This window comes from Oryzias latipes, chromosome 17, assembly GCF_053564925.1.
Source record: "Oryzias latipes strain Hd-rR chromosome 17, Olatipes_Hd-rR_3.1".
In the NCBI taxonomy this organism is placed as follows: Eukaryota; Metazoa; Chordata; class Actinopteri; order Beloniformes; family Adrianichthyidae; genus Oryzias; species Oryzias latipes.
This window is the reverse complement of record NC_136253.1, coordinates 6,903,806-6,923,631: the sequence shown is the minus strand read 5'-3', so window position 1 is coordinate 6,923,631 and position 19,826 is coordinate 6,903,806. Positions and strand designations below refer to the sequence as shown.

Sequence of the window (19,826 nt, the reverse complement as noted above, 5' to 3'; positions counted from 1 at the left end):
TAGTCTAATGATTTAAATTAGTTTAACGGTTTAAACTAGTCTAATAGTTTAAATCAGTTTAATGGTTTAGACTAGTGTAATAATTTAAATTAGTTTAATGGTTTAGACTAGTGTAATAATTTAAATTAGTTTAATGGTTTAAACTAGTCTTATAATTTTAATTAGTTTAATAGTTTAAACTAGTCTTATAATTGAAATCAGTTTAATGGTTTAGACTGGTGTAATGATTTAAACTTGTTTAATGGTTTAAACTAGTCTAATGGTTTAAACTAGTCTAATGGTTTAAACTAATCTAATGGTTTAAACTAGTCTCATGGTTTAAACTAGTCTCATGATTTAAACTAGTCTAATGATTTAAACTATTCTAATGGTTTAAACTAGTCTAATGATTTAAACTAGTCTAATGATTTAAACTAGTCTAATGGTTTAAACTAGTCTAATGATTTAAACTAATCTAATGGTTTAAACTAGTCTAATGGTTTAAACTAGTGTAATGATTTAAACTAGTCTCATGATTTAAATTAGTCTAATGATTTAAACTAGTGTAATGGTTTAAACTAGTCTAATGATTTAAACTAGTCTAATGGTTTAAACTAGTCTAATGGTTTAAACTAGTCTAATGGTTCAAACTAGTGTAATGGTTTAAACTAGTCTCATGGTTTAAACTAGTCTAATGATTCAAACCAATCTAATGGTTTAAACTAGTCTAATGGTTTAAACTAGTCTAGTGGTTTAAACTAGTCTAATGGTTTAAACTAGTCTCATGATTTAAACTAGTATAATGGTTTAAACTAATCTAATGGTTTAAACTAGTCTAATGGTTTAAACTAGTATAATGGTTTAAACTAATCTAATGGTTTAAACTAGTCTCATGGTTTAAACTAGTCTAATGATTTAAACTAGTCTAATGGTTTAAACTAGTCTAATGGTTTAAACTAGTCTAATGATTTAAACTAGTCTGATGGTTTACACCAGTCTGATGATTTAAACTAGACTAATGGTTTAAACTAGTCTAATGGTTTAAACTAGTCTAATGGTTTAAACTAGTCTAATGGTTTAAATTAGTCTAATGATTTAAACTAGTCTAATGGTTTAAACTAGTCTAATGATGTTTATTTAGTTCAGACTTTTTTCCTTGTAATTGTTAAAAAAATGAGTAAAGTCTGGATTAGTTTTGTGAAAAGCAGTTGATAAATGTTCTTTATCTGACAAACATCATGGGGTTTTCAGGCTGTTCTGCATATCATTTGACAGGAACTGATCTCATTATTTTCCTATCTTGCAGTTCGAGCAGTTTGAAAGCACAATTGGCTTCAAGCTCCCAAACCACCGTGCTGCCAAACGGCTATGGAAGGTGTGTGTGGAGCACCACACCTTCTTCAGGTAGGAGTGTGACCCTTTGGAACTGCAGCAGGTGCAGCTTTATTGAAAAACATCAGGTTAAAGTCGGTCGACAGGAAAGGATGGGATGCCTTGTTAATGAAAGACGGATGGTGGGAGTGCACGCGGCTCTCTGCTGTTTTCTGGCTTTGGGTGATGACAGAAGTGCAACCATGCAGTTTATTCAGTCGCTGTGTGTGATTTCTCTGTAGGGAAGGAAAGGCAGAGTTTAGGCTCTTAATTAGAACTTCATGCAGACTTGCTGCTTTAAGCAGAACGTGGAAAGTTTACACCGAAGGCTCCCTGGAGATGGTTCTAACGAAGAGTTTCAATGTTTTTCACTGCTTGTTTTAATTCTGCTGTTATTTCCAGTTTGATTAATGGGCACATTTGAAACCGGTTACAGGCTCGTGTCTCCAGAGGCCCCTCAGAAAAAGTTCCTGAGCCTGGGCTCCAAGTTCCGTTACAGCGGCAGGACGCAGGCTCAGACCCGCAGGGCCAGCTCCCAGATCATACGACCGGCGCCGTTCTTTGAACGCACCTCCAGCAAGCGCTACAACATGTCCCGCAGCTTAGATGGAGGTGAGGCGGCCCAAGCACCTTTTAACCCCCCTCCCCCCCTTATCATAAGAAGCATGTGCACACGTGAACCGCTCTTCACATTTCTAACATACCTGCATCCTTCTGGGCTCCAGCTACCATTGCAGAGAACCACGACACTCTGATGAAGGACAGCACTGCCGGCGGAGATACCAAAGCCGCCGCCATTATCACCACGGTAACCACAGAGAGGGAAGAGAAGACGGAGCAGGAGGATGCTCAGAAGAACTCCACTGACACGCATGAGGCAGGTGCCACATCACAGGAACCAAAGGTAAGCGGCCGTCTCACCTCTGCAGCATTCAGGCGCCCACAGCGCTGTTCTCACTTTGGGAGGGGGGGCTGTCAAATAAACAGTGGGATAAAGGGGCAGTTTTGCTTTTGGAAACCTTCTTAATTTTCTTTTCTTTAAAAAATCCTTTACATGCCGCTGCTGTAGGTTAGGTCTGACTGCTTCTCATCTTGTGTACGCTTTACTAATTGCTTTTTTTCCCTTGTCCTTCCTTTGACCCCACAACACACACACACACGTGCGTGCTGGTGTGCATTCATCTCCTCCCCATTTTGCTTCTCCTCACCGACGCACACGTCGCGCTTCGGTTGACCTTTCCTTCCATCAGCGCCCCCTTCATGCGTACACAGCCGACCCGCTCCGCTCTGAGCTCTCGTTGCCGTCATCTCCTGTTCTGTCCACCAAAGTGCGGCGGAGGCGCCGGGAGAGCGCCCATAAGAGGGCTTCATCAGTCAGTCCAGCCAAAGGCGGCATCGGGTGCCGCCGCCGGCAGGCTCGCGCCGACCGCAAAGCCGCTCTGCTGGAGGAGCAGGAGCTCTTGCTTTCGGCGCGAAAGCAAAGGCTGGAGCAGGGCAAAAGCCGCAGTGGCACGCTCTTCTCCTTCTCCCTACACCTGCCTCACCTGTCATCCATCCTGGATGACGATGGTTACATCACCTTTCCAGACCTTTCTGAGATGAGCTTCCTCCCCCACTGCGCGCAAAACTTCCTGCCCATTAAGTCCCCATCGCTCATTCCCTGCTTCCTCTTCATCTTCTTCTTCCTCCTCTCCACCTCCTTCTCTGTACCCTACGCTCTCACCCTCTCCTTTCCCCTGGCTCTGTGCCTCTGCTACCTGGAGCCCAAGGCAGCCTCCCTGACCGCCTCCATAGCCCAGGGCTACCATGACCATGACAGTTCAGAGGAAGAGGAGGTGTGTGCGTACGCCTGTCTACACCAATGCCCGCCCACGGCGGTCTGTTTACTCCACCTAACTCCATAACTGTCCTGTTTCACCTGTTCAGAGCTGACCTGCAGACAGTGTGTGTGTCCCAGTGTCCCACTCTCTGCCCAGTCATGCTCCCATCCTGTAGCAAACCTCATCATCTGCATCGCCGCCTTACAGAGGTTGAGCTGCAAGTCTCACCATTTCATTGGCTGCTCCACCTTAGGAAGGATTAGTCACAAAATCGCCACCCTTTCTTTTAACTCCCCTAAAATAAAGTCGTTCCGGTATAATCTCATTATCTGCAGAGTGATGTCAGCGCCTAACACATCTCGCTGTTACCTTAATATAAGGGTTAGAGTCACCCCACCACCACCACCACCATGGTGTGCACCTCAGACCATCAGCTGCATGCAAGACCTGTCCATGTTTGCAGCCACTTTCACTCATGCAATCAGTCTCTCAGCGGCGCCGTCCGGCTCCAGCAAAGCAGCAGAAGTGGAGAGCAAACCCAGCTAGATGTTTGTGGAATGTTTTTTTCCATCTGGCCACTCCCCTCCATCTGATCAATGCAGCGTGAGGCGCGGTGAAGCGGAGCGACCGCGGCACGTCTCAGGGAGGAGGGAGGTTGTGAAGTGTTCATGTTTCCGACCCTGAACCCTCATGGCTGTGGAGAAAACCAGGCGCTCTCCAAATTGAAAAAAATCTTCATCAACGATCGATCTAAGTGACTGATTGATGGTTTCATCTTCCTCTGAGTCTGTTTTGCTTGTTTGTTTCATTTGCATTTAGTCGTTTTGTTTGCTTCCAGTTCCTCTGCTGTTCTTGTCTGATGATGTGTTGCTCACAGTTCCAGCAGTCAGAACATTCCCATTTGTTCCATTTGTGGTTATGAAGACGCTTTCCTGACAGAAATGACATATTTGCACGTTTACAAGTTGGGTCCTTCTGGTTTTTTTCCCTGCTTGCCCCTTGGATTGGTTTGTTCTGCGGAAGCAGACGGACAGCGAACGTACTGACTTTGCCTTTGATGGAGACATTACTGTGACAGAGGTTTGTATTTTAAGCCAAACACGCGGGCCTCACATTAGTCTGTGACATTTATTGAAATTTTAGGAGTGATGCATGCACTTTCAGTTCTGCACGTCATGCATGTAACGTATGGTGCTCCTTTTTTTTCCCATTGTCGACTGAATTGTTCTTAGTTTTGGCTGTTTTCACTGTCTTTAAAGTTGAAAACGAGTCCATGAATCCATTATGCTGTTACTGTATTGCTGCAAACTGCAGTCTCCAGATGGTTTTAGTTCAAGCTTTGATGTGAAATGTTTTGAAGGCAGCTTTATTTTTTTGTCTATAAATGGAATAAATAGTGAGTTGTGATACTTTTGGCTCTCTAAAGAGGATTTTTAAGCATTTTTCTGTTTTAAATCACTGTCAGTGTATTAAAGGGCCTATATCCTGCTGTTAAGCCTTTCAGAGTAAACTGTATCCACATTTATGATCATATATTACCTTTGACACACCAAAGAATCAGTTTTTTATGAAATATGAGTTATTTTTGCAGCTAATCTTCTTACCGGGGAGTAAGACAACTCAATCTCTGAGGCTCCGCCTTTCTCTCCTTGTGGGTGCCGCCGATTTCGTGATGTCATCCTAGAGCCGGCCTCTGCAGTTTCTCTAAAACAAAAATCTGAACTTTTCCAAAGATGCACATGCATATTGTTCAAATAAAAGGAAAGAGTTTAGCCAATCACCGCTAGCTCCACTGAGAAAATGGGCGTGTGTGTTAGTCTGGGGGCGGGGCTGACAGCACAGACTCTTCCTGGTAGGAAGGACCCATTAAGTAATGAACAATGAACTAAAACGAAATGCTTAGATGCTCAAAAAGTTGATTTTGCATGATATAGGCCCTTAAAAACGTGAATGCATGCTGTTTGATCTTTTACTTGTAGCTTTGAAAAAAGTCAAAAGAGGTCATCTTATCCCTTTAGACTCATTGCTAAGAGTTTCAGTAGAAGCTCATGTCAGCAGCTTGAAGCTAAAGCTGCACAGACCTCCAGGATGCTGGAGGCTGTGAGTGGACGAATGCTGCTCACAGTTCAGCTGTTTCTTGCTCTTCATGTTGTCTCTCTGAGCTCCTTGCACTTAAGTGCTGCCTCCGTTTTGCTAGTTTCTCATCAGACGTTTTTCTTTTCTAACAACGTGCTACTGCCTCGTCTCACTGTCTGTGTGCTCTGCTCTTTATCCGCCATCAGTCGGAAGCAGATGAGGAATCTGAGACGCAGACTCAGGTAGACCGGCCTCGCCTGGAGGCCTGGAAGCCGCACCAAAAAAAAAAAATCTCCCATCGATCACTTTGTGCTGTTCTTTTGTGCTTGCCTGCTATTAGTCTATGCTTTTGTGATCAGACACAAAAGTGACCTTTTTTGTTCCTGCCTGCGCTCACCTCACAGGCGGCTGCAGGGGTGTGGCTCCTTCCATAAACACTTTTTTAAGGTCCCACCACCTCACGCCGGAGGCCTGTTTTACCTTTTTTTTCCTTTTGTAATGTTTTCTTCCTTCGTAACATTTGTTTACAGTCGTTCTCTGGAAGACAAGGCTCCCATTTCTCTGTTCTTCACCTGTCATGACGAATCCTTTCCCCCTCTGTCTCTCTGCAGTATAGTTTCATAAGACGAGTAAAGGGGGAAAACGTTTTTATCAGGCATAGCAATCTGATGCTAGAGGTTGGTGAGCAGGTCGTGCATAACCGAATAATGCATGCTGGTTCCTTTCAGCTATGAAAAATCCTAACCGATTAGAAAAAGGGAAATATTTCCTCTTCTCCAGCCTACCTGCCTGTACTGGACTCTGCTTGTGGTGTGAATAAACTCTTCTCATATTCTAATATATCGTAAATATCTTGTATCACAAATAAAATAGAAGCTCTTCTAGAAGAAGAGGAGATTTGGGAGTGTTGTGCCTAACCAAACCCGTGCATGCAACCCTTTATTTTCATCAGGTTGAGCAGGTCTTAACTGTGCTGCTGCATTTAAGACCATGTTTGGTCATTGCCTCGTAGGCAGCTGTTTTGCTGTTATTGTGACGTTTTTGTGCCTGTAGATGTTTTCAGTTTGTTAGCAGAGCCCTTCTAAGCTGCATGTGTGCAGCTCAGCATCTCTGCAGATGCTCCGCACGCTGCAGAACAGAAAGCATGGCGCTTTGCCCGAGCTCATCTCCTTTAATCACGGTTCGTCGGCCACTTTAGGACACAGAGCCTTTGCCAGAGGTGGCCAAGCACCAGACAAACATCAGCGAGCTGAAACGCTCCTTCCTGGAAACCGCGGGCAGCAGCACGCCAGGCCCAACAGAGTGGGAGAAGAGACTCTCCTCATCCCCTCTGCGCTCACCCAGATCAGACGAAGCCCCGATGATCGAGCCGCTGGAGCCGCAGGACGTAAGCGGACGCAGACAGCATGATGGCATGGTTGTGAGGCATGACGTCACCAAGGAGACGGGAGGAAAACAATGGGAGCAGTGTTGGACCGGGCTGCAGGGAGGCTTAGAGGAGCAGATGCGGATGTCGGGATCGTGCTGTTTTTCTCTCTCAGCTTAACGCAGCTTAACAGTTTCATAAAAGTGCCAGAATGAAGGAGTTTTAAGTCCTTTCTTTTATGGTTATCAACACATGACAACCTAGGCTGTCCTGGAAACTTCCTGAGCCGTCTTGACAGAGACCTTCAACATAAGCCCAGTTTGAAAGGCAGTGTCAGAACTCATCCATATTTAGTTGCGAAGGAGCAGCACAGAGGTTCTCCTCTAAATTTAGCTGCTGCTTCTGCCTTCTTAAAAGAATTTTTAAAGTAAACTATGGCCAAAGCCGGAAATCAGTTTTTTTTTAAATCCCTGACAGAAGCGCGTTCTCTCAGAATGGAGCCTCGTTTGATTCGATTCCAGGTTTACTTCCCCTTCGTCTGATCTTTGCTTACTTCCTTTACATGAAGTTTCTCCTTTCTGCATCAGCACACGTGACTTCTCATTTCTAATATGCAGTTAGGTCTCATTTGACAAAGTTGTTATTTTTCTCTGTAACTGAATTCTGAGAGGAACCTGTACAAACGCATCTGACAGCATCTCAAAGTGCAGATCGTCTCCTGATAATGAAACTGTCTTTGTCTGCATAGTTGGATGCACGTTGAGTGTTTTTTTTGTTCCCTCTGCCAACATTTCTCTGTTTCATCAGCTCTAGTTGTTTATAAAATCAGGCATTTTAATACTTGGGGAAGTCCGTAGTTTTGCGCTGATTTCAGTTTAATCAAATCTCCTCCATTAGGATGTAAGAAAAACCCCTCAGGCTGCAAACGCTGTCTCTGCTGTTCATTTTTAGGATCCAGAACTTCCTTGTTTTAGAAGGTTTTTTAAGTTCACTTCATTTTTTGCAGACCAAAGATGATCAGCAGTCTGGAGCAGAGCGGAAAGAGGAGGTGGGACCTAAAGGCACAGAGGTAAGCTGCTTTCCATTCGATCTCATTTGCCGTTTCTCGTCTGCCGTCTTCTAGCTCCAAAAGTACGAGGCCTCCAGTCTGCAGGGATGTTTACAAGAAGAGCCTCTGGGTTCTTCTTTTTAATTGACCCTTTTCTTTCTCCCATCAGCGTATAAAATTCGTTAGACGCTGGCATCTTCAGTCCTCTCTTTTCAGAGCGACGTCACGTCTTTGCCAGTGGAAGCAGAAGTGCGAGTGGATCTGTGTGTTTGGCGTGACGTTTCTTTGTGATTGTTGTGTCTTCCTCTCTGTCCGTCTCCAACAAATCACGTGTCTCCCCAGGCAGCAGGATATCTGGTCAAAGTCGTACCGGACAGCGTCGTCACAGAGGGGGTCACCTCCTCGGGGCCCCACGGGATTAGCTTGTCGACCACAATGGACGACGACGTTTTCCTGGACGGGACCTTGAGGGAGGAGGTTGAGGAGAAAACCCCAGACTCTCAGGAGGAGGTGTCGGAGACGTCTGTGTTGAGGCTGAGCCCTGGGGCTGTGAGACAGGAAGTGTCGCAGGCCATCACTGACAAGAAAGGCACGCTCATTATCCTGAAGGAGGCGGAGGACCAAGCGGACTCCGAGGGCGGAGTGATGAGTGCTTTGGTTGACGAGGAAGAGGAGGCCGTTGGCCCTGAAGAGCTGGAAGCTGACAAGAACCAAAGGTTCCTTTTGTGTAAAGAAGCAGAAATTGCCCCAGAGGACATTTTTACCCACAATGCAGTTGTGAAATTGTTGAGTCTGACGGAGGAGATGAAAGGTGGTGACATGAATCATGTTAGAGGCCTGGACTCCCCCAAAAAGGCAATGGCCTCGTGGATTTCAGAGGAGGTGAAGACCGAAGCCTCAGAGGTCATCAGTGCGAGACTGAAGTCCAGCCCGACTCGGATGACAGTTTCTGAATCTTCCGCTATGCCTTTAGTGGTGGTATGAAAGCAAAACCCAACACCTCCACCAGCTCCACGTGCTGCCTGCCCTCATTCATTTGCTCCAGCAGCAGCAGATCCGGCCTAACAGCAGTGTTTTCAGGCCCCGAGCATGGCTAACGGCCCTTCCCGCCCACACCCGCAGCTCGACCAGTTTCTGTTGCAACCAGGCTCCTGGCTTTTCTCACGTTTGAGTTTGTGTTGGCACCTGAACCGCCGTCACACCTGAGCGGCAGGAGTTCTGAGGAGCTTTTGATTGCTCCGCCGTTTTGCTCAAACCATTTTTCTTTGTCGGTGCTCTTATCATCTCCCTGGGGGAGGGACTTCCCAGGCCTGCCAGGGTGCTGTTCCCTTTTGTCCTGCTCATACCCCCACCTCCTCCCCCACCCAAAGACCACTTAAGAAAATTGTATGGATGTCCCAGCAAAGACATTTCGTCTGCTCTAGAAGCAGAACTAAAAATTTCCACACGTGGCTTTGATCATTTGATCATTTCTGTTAAGCTGCTTAATGGTTTTCCATACAATAACTTCATTCCTCCTCAGTTTACCCCCCCTCTCAGTTCATCTTTTGCGCTCCATCAAGATGTTTGCCTTTCCTTTCCTTACTTTTCTCTCTGTTCTTGTGTCCATCTGTCCCTGTATGTCATCATTCTACGCCGGGACGCGTTTCCTCCCCTCAGCAGGTGACCACAGCTCTCTGATAAACTCTTTAAATGTGATGCTCTTTAATCTCAAACCAACAGTAAACCTGCCCCGTGATGCTGGGTTCATGACACATCACTTAACTGTACATTTATCATTCACAGGGGCCACCTGGCCAAGAGAAGACAGCGGTTGCCACGGAAACAGGAGCAGCACCTGGCAAGACAGCTGGGCAAATGGTGAGTAAATGATGAGGAGAGGCTGCTCCTTTCAGCCAAGCAAACCGCTGGGTATGATGGGAAATGATTGGGAAAGTGACGATTGCTGACGCTGCGCTATCTTCCCAGCACACAGAGATGATGTGCATCATGTTCAGAAACCTGCAGCTCAGGAGATGATGCTCCCAGTTATGGACTCGTCAGACTGTAGAGTCAGAGGAGCTGATTTTGGTTCAGGAGGAAGACGAGGCTGAGGGATATGGGGGTTTTGTGAAGTATTTAAACCACATCTGCAGTGAGCACAATAAAACTCACAGAAATCTGCCCTAAACAATCTGCCCAGAGGTTAAAAGCTAAGTGGAGGAGACGACGCATGACAGGGAAGACGTGAACCTGCAACACTGGCGTGTTGGTGAAAAGGAGGCAAACGCTGGAAACGGCTCCAGGAAACTCTGAGCTTCTTACATCCACTCCAGCATCAGCTCGTCATGAGCCTCAGCTCTGTCATCTCAGCACCCCTCCTGGTGGCTGGGCCTGCCACCAGCCACCAGAGAGCAGCTCCACCGGAAAACCAGGCGTGTGTCTCAGAGCCTTGGCTTTGGGCGAGCTGAGCAGATCAGATGGCCTTTAGTGTGATGTGGTGCAGACGCTGATCAGAACCTTGTGATTTGCATTCCTCTGAGCCCCGCTTTACTAAATTAGACGCTCCTAATTAAAGCCCACATGTCTGCTCCTTTCTGACTCTTTGGCTCGGTTTGTTAGAACGCGGTGCTTATTGAAGTCATTTGATTTCATGTACATCATTTTAAGAACAGAACCATCCAGTTTAAAGGAGGCAGCTCAGGAGGATTTTTAGAACTGGCTGTGCTCTGCAGGCACTGACCTGAACCTCTTCTGTTCTTCTGTCCTCCAGCCTCTGGACTCTGTGGAAGCAGCCACCAAGGACGTACCTGTGATCCACACAGAAACCAAGACCATCACCTATGAGGCTGCTGCAGATGTAAGAAACAGAAACACCGTCTAGAACAGGAAAGCATTCGGAGGCACCATGAGTGAGAATAAACCACAGCAAAGTAAAATGTTGACCTTTTCTACTGCTGGAAAAAAAACAAACCTTCATACATCCGGTTTGATGGGAAAAAAAGTTGTTCTGTAAATGACTCTGCCCCCAGAAGATGACATCACTGTGGCTCTGAGTGTTTGCTTCCATTTATGTAAAAATTCTACATATGGGAGGCCAGAGCTTTATTATTAGAGAAAACTTACAGAATCACATGTCACCTCATTTGACACTCTTTCCCTACCCCAACGTTCAGCCTCCAAAATAGTCTTCCACTACCACTCCATGACGTCATCAATAGTCGCTGTGGAAAATGCATAACAAAGTCGCGTTTATAACTTTAGAAAGTCGTTACATTAAAACGTAAACCTCTGTGCTCCAGAGCACAAACACGTGAAGAAATGCGTTTCTCCTTCACCTCACAAGCAGTTCTGCAGGGATGCCCAGATGATCTCCAGGTGGTTATTTTGATTTAGTTTGTTCAGAGGTTCCCTGATCAGAACTGAGGGCTGATTGAGCGCTACAGGTCTCTCCTGGCACATCTGGCCTCCTGTTGGTGGCTGTGCTGCACCGTCTGAAAGACGTCAACGCTGTCATCTGTCACCGCTGTCATCTGTCACCGCTGTCTTCTCTGCACTAAATCTTCAAGGGCCTTCATCCCTCTTTCCTGGCTGTTTCTCCGACAGGCGGACACCAACGGTGATGCCGACCCCGGGGTGTTGCTAAGCGCTCAGACTATCACCTCGGAAACCACCAGCACCACAACGACCACACACATCACAAAGGTCAGGGTGCGGCTGTCGTCGACCTCCTGAGCACGCCAACGTTTCAGCAGCTGCTTCCGGCTGCTCGTCTCTTCCTGTTGGTAGATTGAACCGTTTTACTGAGGGATGCTGGGAAGCCGTCTGTGCTTTATTAGACACTCATGGCCTGGCCTGAGGAAGCTGCCCTGTAAATGCTGATCTGCTCGGTTTGTTTTGGGGATTTCGTAGGGAGGTTGAAGCTCAGCGCTGCGGATGTGAGTACACACTGTAGCTGGGAATATAAAGGTACCTGTTTTCTGTCGGTCAGACGGTGAAGGGAGGAATATCAGAGACGAGAATCGAGAAGAGGATCGTCATCACAGGAGATGCAGACATCGACCATGACGAGGTCTTTTCACGTTTTCATGCTGTTGCTATGAATGTCGTTGACATGACTTGGCAGTGCCTGTAGATGCACTTCACATTATTAACTCATAACGCCGCTTTAATACTGGAACTGTGACAAATGTGACTAAAAGGTGACTTCTCCTTTGACACACTGACTTACAATCCAACCTCCCTGCTCCCTCCCTGCCCTTCCCCGTTCTCTGTCTCCCCCTGGTGATCCCTCCTGGAATTGCACTCCTGCATTTAGGCCCTGGCTCAGGCAATAAAGGAGGCTAAAGAACAGCATCCTGATATGTCAGTGACCAAAGTAGTGGTACATAAAGAGACAGAGATCACACCAGAGGGGGAGGACTGACACAGGTAAGATGACAAGTCCCCCAGTCCCCGCCCTGTAGACTTTAGATGGGCCTGCTCTCTGTTTGCTCGGACTGAGCTTTGGCATGCGGCTGCTTCTGTGTCGACTCCCCTGCTTTAGGATCACTCACCCCTTTGCATCATGCTGTTGTCCCTCCATTTCCCCCCCCTTCAGGGAAAGCTCACTGGCTTGGATAATGAGGTTTCTGAAGCTTCACACTAATTCTCTTGCAGGTGTCTGAAGTCCCTTTTTATAGCTGCAACACTGCCCCCGGTGGACTGAGGTGGAATCTTTATGCTGAGGCACTAAAACTGTTGTCTGAAGGAAACCGATTTTTCTTTGTTTAACCATTGTTTTTGTCAGTGATGTTCTTTTGTGTGTAACGTCAGAATTGTCCGCTAAATGCTTGCCGGCCTTTTGTGTCGTTTTGGCCCAAGAAAAGGAACTGCAGGGGCTGAGATCAAATTCTGGCTGAACCGGCTTCTGCTTCCCAGAGCTCCTGCAGGCTCACCTGTGTGCTCTGAAACCTGATCTCCTGTTTATCCAGACAGCCTTGGTCTGTTTTAACTGGAGTTCCACGAGACATTTAGGATTTAAAGAAACTGCCCAAAGCAAAGTAAAGTAGTCTTGTATTCTAAAAACACACTTGGTTAGCTAAATCTTCCTTCTTCTTGTGAATAAGTAAGATTATCTAATCATATTTTGCATGAATTAGATCAGTTGTTTTACACAAAGGCCGTAACATAACGATCAGTTGATTTAAAATCGGAGAAAAGGGTCAGCAGTGGTTTCAGTGCCTCCTCCAATCCAGCTTGTTCCTCCTCAGGGTTTGTGGGGATTTTATTAGATGTGGCCTGCATGAAGGAACTTGTCTTTTTTCTTTAAGTATTTTTGAGTGGATGGGAGGCGCTTGATGAGCAGTCGAGTCAGATTCACCTTTCAGCTGTGAGGCTCTTAACCCATTGATGTGCTGGCAGGGTGCAGGGCCGGGGATGAGCAGGGCTGTGTGCACGTGACTCACCGTTGGAGACTGCTCTGCTTTGTTTCTGCAGCCCGGCTGGTTGGGGTTCGCGTGGAGACCACATCCTTTAATAAATGTCTCCTTTGTGTTTTTCATATCACGGTTTTGCTTAAGAGACTCGCAACGAGCAATAAGACACTAGAGATGACACTCTAAATGGAAGGTTTTAGACTTTCATTGTTAAACCACCCCATTGTCTGTATAAGAGAACTGGACTGAGCGAGTGTGACGTCACCCATGAATCCAGAAAAAGGAAGGTCAGTTCGATCGCCACTGTTCTGCAATACAGACGTCTCAATAAAAAATGAGGATTATTAAAAAGGTATCAGAGCAAGAAATGGTTCTTCTGTCTTAAAAAGACCTAAAAGGCTTGGATTTGAAAATAAAGGCTTAAAAAGTGTTTAAACTCCCGCTCTGATAGCAATTTTTTTTGAGTTTTTGACATATAAAAAAAGCAGCGCATCAGCTTTCCACAAGCTCCCGTCCAGTGTGAAGAAGCTCAGGTGCAGCAGGAGAGAAGAGGGCACATTGCTGCATTGCTGCACGCATCCAAGGCTGGATTTTGTTGTTTGTTTTTTATAAATAAAGTTTGATTTGATTTGTATTTATACTTAAAGTTAAAATCCCAAATGTGTTCTCTCTGACCCAGTTGGAAGGCTTGCTGTCCCGCATTAACCAGATGGGGATAAATAAAAACGAGAATAAAATTGGGGGGCCTGTTTAATTATTGCCTCCGTGAAAATAAGAAAAACATTGTAAAGTTCTGGAGGCCCGAGCAGACTGGCTCCCCGTCCCGCAGCGGGTCTCTGCCTGGCCGCCAGCCGGCACAGTGATCCGGATCGCAACAGCTCCATCGGTCCGGAGGCGGCAAACAGTGCTGTCTGTAGAACAGATCCGATTACACCCCAAGCAGGCAGAGGCATCTCAAGAACGGGAAAGCTCCCGGTATCTGTGCCATAACCGCTGACATGTTGACGTGGGGTGGGGACGGCATGACAGAGCGACTAACCCACATCTTTAATGAGGTGTGGGGGAGTCGGATAGGCTTCCCACTGACTGGACTAGAGGGGATATCCTGCCCCTCTGGAAAGGCGAGGGTGATGAGCTTATCTTCAGCAACCACCAAGGCCCTGCACTCCGCTCCATCCCTGGTAAGCTCCCCACCAGGACCTTCCTCAACCGGACTCTCCCAGTCATCAGAAGCAGCCAGCAGGCTGGCTTTAACAGGGGGAGGGTCACTCAGTCCAGTTCTCATATACAGTCATCGCTCCACCCGAAGCCTGTCCTGCATGTGTGCACGTCATTTGCTCATCCCGGCCGGGGTCAGTCCAAAGACAACCACAACCATCTTTCTGGCTGTGTTCCTCACTGAAGCCTCAGATCTGTCTGCCTTCAACGGATCCCTGCATGTTTTCATAACCCAGCAGCTCTCCAGAGACAGACACCCGGTCACTGGTGTGAGTGAGCATGCAGCACAGCAGCAGCAGAGGAGCTTCTGCTGGCAGCATCTTTGTTTCTTTCTGTCTTGACTCGGCCTGCTGGTTTCTTCAAATACTTCTCCGTTTTTGGTTTGATCTCATCACTTCGGTCCACTTTTTGTTCATTTGAATGTTGGAAAATAAGAGGACAAATCTATTCTACCTTTAGTGGAACGAGCACAAAGCGGGAATGTTAGTTTGGCGAGTTTATAAGATCTGATATGCCCGATGCCTAAGCAGCGTGCATGTGTGTGTGTGGTGTGCACCCTGGTAGCTTTGTGTGGCTTTAACGGCTGGGACCTCTCGTTTTGGGTGCTGAAAAGGTCTCTGGTGAGTCCACAATGCTTTAACTTTGACCTCTTGTGCTCCTCAGGAATAACAGTGAGGGCTCTTTTCTCCTCAACCTCCATGAACCCACAGCTCCATATGTTCCGTCAGGACGCGAGGAGGACTTCAGAGGCTCCTACTCTCTGAACGCCGCAGCTCGCTGCTAGTCGCAAACATCCCCTCCAAACAAACAAAGCAATGCATTCTGCATGAGACGGACGCAACGCTGCCTCCGATTTCCCACGGCGTTCTCAGCCCCTCTGCACGCCCAATCCAATTCACAGCAAGCAAACCGGTTGCTTTCACTGCCTTATGACTTTGATGCTTTTTTTATGATAAATGAGAATAATTACTGTAGCAGCATTTTATTTATGAAGTAAAGCCATCACTCCAGGAACTTACAGCTGCTCTAGGCTGTGTATGTTAGAGAACAGACACTATTTAAGCTGGCTGTAGAACCTCATTTCCAGAAGCACTCCCTCCAGCTGTACTATGATTTCCCCCTGTATACGTCTGCAGCTCCATGCTGTACATACCAGCACCACCTAGGAATATAGCAAATTATCTTTCAGGCTTTCTTATACCTGCTTCAATTCTCGTTTTGTATTTCATTTCTTTATTTTGCTTCTCTTCGATTCTTTTGCAAATTGTGTTTTGGTCAAAGCTAAGGAATGGGTCGGGGGGCTGACATGAAGACCAACAACAGCACAAATGTTTGTGCGACTGTGAGGCTCAAGCACCCGCACTCGGCCCGATTTGGACGCAGACCCGAGAAGGATGCGTGACCCCCTCCTGACACGTCTGCGGTCTGTTCCCTCATTCCTGAACCGTTTTCATGTCCTCTGCTATAGGTGGAAGAGGAGTGACAGAGCTTTTATTCTTAATTTGAAATGTTCCTCTAAAATAATAAAGTGAACACCGTACCAAAGCCAGACTTTTGTTCTATTTTTTTCTGAGTTGCGCTCTTTGTTCAACCACAGTAAGGATTACACAAAAGACAAAATAGGGGGACTTTAGAAGACAAACTTATGGGTTTATAGGCATCCCCTTAGCAAAAAGGACTCCAAGTGTACTACAAGTATACTAGTCTATGATAAAAGTGAAGCAGCATCCTTGAAGTTTTTAATCTGTAAACTTAAAATGTTCCAATTTAATTTGAAGTATTCAGTTATTGTACTTCCGAGACTACATGGTCTGTAGTAGACTTGCTATACGTAAACTCAAATTATTGACCTTATTATTGTCATTGGACAGCTCTATTTAAAGAAAATCCTTCAATCACGAAGGCAGGAATTGTTTGAATATATTGGGTTTTTTTTAAATATACATTAATTTTATTTTGAAATGCCAGCTGGATTACTTAGGATATTTAAAATGTTTGTTGTGGTAGTTGAGAGGTAATGACTTATTTAAAACTGTTAAACTGTAAAGCTGCTTCTGATGTCTCTTCCTGACGGAAAGACCAAACGCTTAAATGTCTGAGTTCGCGGTCTGAACATCGGAGGCTGCTGAAGCCACGCCCCCTCATTTTGGTCTTACCTACCAAAGAGTGAGTTAAAGTATAACATCTCACTTTGTTTAAATTGCTCTGCCCAAAATATTTTAAAAGTTTGTCATTAAAAATTCATTTAACTTAACCTGGTAGAAAGGAAGCACAGCATGTGTATTTCATGAGTTCTCCCGTAAATAATTGTTTAAAATGTGCTGTTAACTCTTTGAAATACAAAAAAAAAATGTATTGCGTATGGTAAATATGTAAATGTTCATATTTAGCAACTGTTTTCATATTTATAAAATATTTTACAAGTTATGTTTTCTCTTCTAATATTTCTGTCAAGCGAATTGAAGTCTGAACATTTCGCATTTTCAAAGGAGGAAGGGGACTCTCTTCTGAGCGTAGTGTTGACTCCCGCACAGACGATCTGTGCTGCTCGCCTGCTCCGGGCCTGTAGGTGGCAGCAGAACGAGGCTTCACTTCCTGTGCAGCCTCGCAGTCACAACAAGAGGAGGAAGAGGAAAAACGACAGCTTTGGATCTGGATCGTCGTCGACTGCCTTGCGTGACAACACAAGGACCGCGTTCAGGCTCTGGTAGGAGCTCTTTTACTCTGTAATAGTTCGCCGCGGGGCCGCAGAAAAGCGTGCCGCGGGGTTTGCGGGATCGCTCGCCGCCCTGCCCGCCGCTGTCCGCGGGCTGACTTGAAGGCAGCAGAAACATGCCAATGGAGGCTTGCTGACCAAAATGGCTGGGCGCAATGAAATGTGAAATATTGTCGCTAAGTTAGTCCTTCCTCACACGCAGCGACTTTGCCACACAAATATTGCGGTGGAAATCCCGCAGCTTGCTTGGGGAAAAGTGTTTGTTGCTGTTGTTTTTTTATTTTTATGAGCGCCGCTGCGGCTCTGGGGCCTGTCGTAGGTTTCTCTTCCTGAAGTGCGTCTGAACGGTTAATTTAATGGCTTTCCTCTCGCTTTGGGCTTTGGAGGTCATTTGCAAGCTCGCGCGCGCCTGGATGCAGGTTGTTTGTGAGTTTGTGGACGCTGAGCGCTCAGCCTGCATACATTAGTGCAGGCATGCTAAGGCAGCTCCACCCCTCAGCTGTGCAGGATGCATCCCCACTGCCGCTCTGACCGAGCCTTTCCACGCTTCCCTCTACAGGTTGCAACGTTTCCGACCTGCACCATGTCTGACCTACTGAGATACATCGACTACGACCACAAAGCCACCTTCCTGAAGATGCTGAACCAGCAGAGGATGGAAGGGGAGCACTGCGACGTGGTGGTTGTGGTGGAAAACATCGAGTTCAGGGCTCACCGCTGCGTCTTGGCGGCCTGCAGTAACTACTTCAAAAAGCTCTTCAAGAAACAGAGCGAGGAGGACAACTCCATCGTGGAGCTGGACTTCATCCGCTCCGACATCTTTGAGGAGGTGCTCAACTACATGTACACGGCCAGGCTGGCTGTGAGGAAGAAGGACATCAACATGATGATGTCGTCTGGTCAGATCCTGGGGATCAACTTCCTGGACAACCTGTGCACCCAGAAACGGGAGCTGACCAACATGAAGACGCGCGAAAACCAGGCTCCCGGTGACCACGGGATGAGGGCGCAGGACGCCATCCTGAAAGAGCTGGCCATGGAGGAGGTGAGGAAGAACAGTTTCTACGACCAGGGCATGGACGGCATGGGGCCCGGCGGCTCGCACGTGTCCCAGCCGCACAACTACAACACCAGCCTGGCCAAAGACCCTCACAGCCACAGCTGGGGCTCCTCCACCTCCAACGACATGAAGCTGGAGTATCTGCTGTACGGCCACCGCGACCACGGCTCCTGCCAGAGCGCCGGGGCCAAGCCCTTGGACCACAACGCCAAAAAGGAGCGGCTTCTGACCGCCAACCGTCCGTACGGCTGCGAGCACTGCCCCAAAGCCTTCACCACCGCCGCCCACCTCAAGGAGCACCTGAAAATCCACTCGGGCTTCAAGCCGCACCGCTGCGTCGTGTGCGGCAAAGCCTTCATCAGGGGCCCAGACCTGAAGCGGCACGAGCGGGTCCACAGCAACGAGAGGCCCTTTGCGTGCCAGCTCTGCGAAAAGGCCTTCAAGCACAAGTCCCACCTGAAAGACCACGAGCGGCAGCACCGAGGCGAGCGGCCCTTCAACTGCGGCTCCTGCGACAAAGCCTTCATCAAAGCGTCAGATCTGAAGCGCCACTGGAACACCATGCACAGCGGCAACCCGCGCAGACAGATGTCCCTGTCCCCGGTGGCGTCCCAGCACGGCCAGGCGGACGCCCCCGACCAGAGAGACTGGAAGCTGGAGACCGGGCCACACTCGCACAACTCAGGAGACTGCTGAACCCGCAGCACACTCACACACACACACGCCCCCTTTGAGCCCACGACCGACCATGGGACGAGCCGCACGGCCCCGGGGCCGGCGGACCGCGGTCAGAGTGAGCAACCAGAGATCATAGCATGTTCATCAGGCTGTGAGGCTGTATTATTATTCTAAAGAGTTATGTCAAAGCTGTTTCCTTTCCACCTGTAAAGTCATGTAAATGTTTAGTTCACTCTACTATACATCTATTTTTCACAAAGCATTGTTGCTATCTAGACCGAGGGTTCTCATAACATTTTTCTCTTTTACTTTAATGAGATTTGTAACATTTAAATGTTTCTTTAACCTTTACTGGATTTTATGGAGATAAGAGAGACGCAGAAACCGGAGAGAAAAGACGTGTCTGCATAACATTTGTTGCATTGACTATATTCATGTGGATGTTTTTAATGGATGTGTTTAGTTGTATGGATTAATATGACACTGTAAAAGTTCTCCATTTGACATTGGAAGCAGATGATACCAAAGTCTTGGGCGTCGGATGGATTGTCTTTAGAGGCTGTCCTGCCCAAGCGGCCGGCCTACTAGATTTACTGTTATACAGTATAACCGTCAACCAACTATCAACAGGTAATGATAGGTGTCTGTATATACTGTAGCTTAGATTGTTGCACAGCTAGAGTACATGAGAATGAATTATGCACATATAGCATTGTCCTACTCCCACACTTTGACAATAAACACCATTTGCTGTGTTTTATTGTTGTTGCAACATTTGTTTCTTTCTGCAGATGCACAGCAGCCCTCCTCCAGCAGGCTCTCATGTGGGTCTCTGGGGTTCTGCAGACCTTCTCAATGGTTCCGATGTTGCTCCGTGGTGCTAGGCTCACCTGGACCGGGTTCCTCTTGGTGTTTTTTGTTGGGATGTTTAAACTCCCCCCCCCCCCCCCCCCCCCCCTTTGTGGTTTGGAGGCTTCTCCTTTGGGGAGCAGGTCTTCAGTCGGTCGGGGTGGACGGGACGTGGTCCTGGGATCCATAGAGGAGGGACAGCCTTTGTAGTTTTCTTTTTCCGTCTTCTCATAGGGCGAGTGCAAAGGG

General features: G+C 47.1%; 2 protein-coding genes across 51 annotated transcripts in view; both read left to right on the top strand.

Annotated features, from left to right (window-relative positions):
- Positions 1–15,823, top strand: part of epb41l3b (erythrocyte membrane protein band 4.1-like 3b) — a 47,538-nt gene extending 31,715 nt beyond the window's left edge. For 15 of the 50 annotated variants that reach the window (XM_078935343.1, XM_078935341.1, XM_078935337.1 and 12 more), the window contains 15 exons: positions 1,286–1,383; positions 1,787–1,962; positions 2,076–2,254; positions 2,601–3,185; positions 4,197–4,250; positions 5,858–5,923; positions 6,445–6,633; positions 7,619–7,681; positions 8,003–8,638; positions 9,443–9,520; positions 10,413–10,499; positions 11,246–11,344; positions 11,631–11,711; positions 11,958–12,070; positions 14,938–15,823. In XM_078935343.1, the coding sequence (XP_078791469.1) occupies positions 1,286–1,383; positions 1,787–1,962; positions 2,076–2,254; positions 2,601–3,185; positions 4,197–4,250; positions 5,858–5,923; positions 6,445–6,633; positions 7,619–7,681; positions 8,003–8,638; positions 9,443–9,520; positions 10,413–10,499; positions 11,246–11,344; positions 11,631–11,711; positions 11,958–12,065 (2,499 nt within the window). In that variant the 3' untranslated portion in view covers positions 12,066–12,070; positions 14,938–15,823. Of the gene's footprint in view, positions 1–1,285; positions 1,384–1,786; positions 1,963–2,075; positions 2,255–2,600; positions 3,186–4,196; positions 4,251–5,452; positions 5,489–5,857; positions 5,924–6,444; positions 6,634–7,618; positions 7,682–8,002; positions 9,323–9,442; positions 9,521–10,412; positions 10,500–11,245; positions 11,345–11,630; positions 11,712–11,957; positions 12,071–14,937 lie in introns of all 50 variants that reach the window. The other 35 variants (XM_078935375.1, XM_078935367.1, XM_078935369.1 and 32 more) reach the window with 15 other exon arrangements.
- Positions 15,824–16,742: 919 nt separating this feature from the next.
- On the top strand, positions 16,743–19,488 carry LOC101173736 (zinc finger and BTB domain-containing protein 14). Its single transcript, XM_023964927.2, has 2 exons — positions 16,743–16,981; positions 17,550–19,488. Exon 2 carries the CDS (start codon positions 17,574–17,576, stop codon positions 18,744–18,746), a length of 1,173 nt encoding a protein of 390 aa, XP_023820695.1. The 5' UTR covers positions 16,743–16,981; positions 17,550–17,573; the 3' UTR covers positions 18,747–19,488.
- Positions 19,489–19,826: the final 338 nt, after the last annotated feature.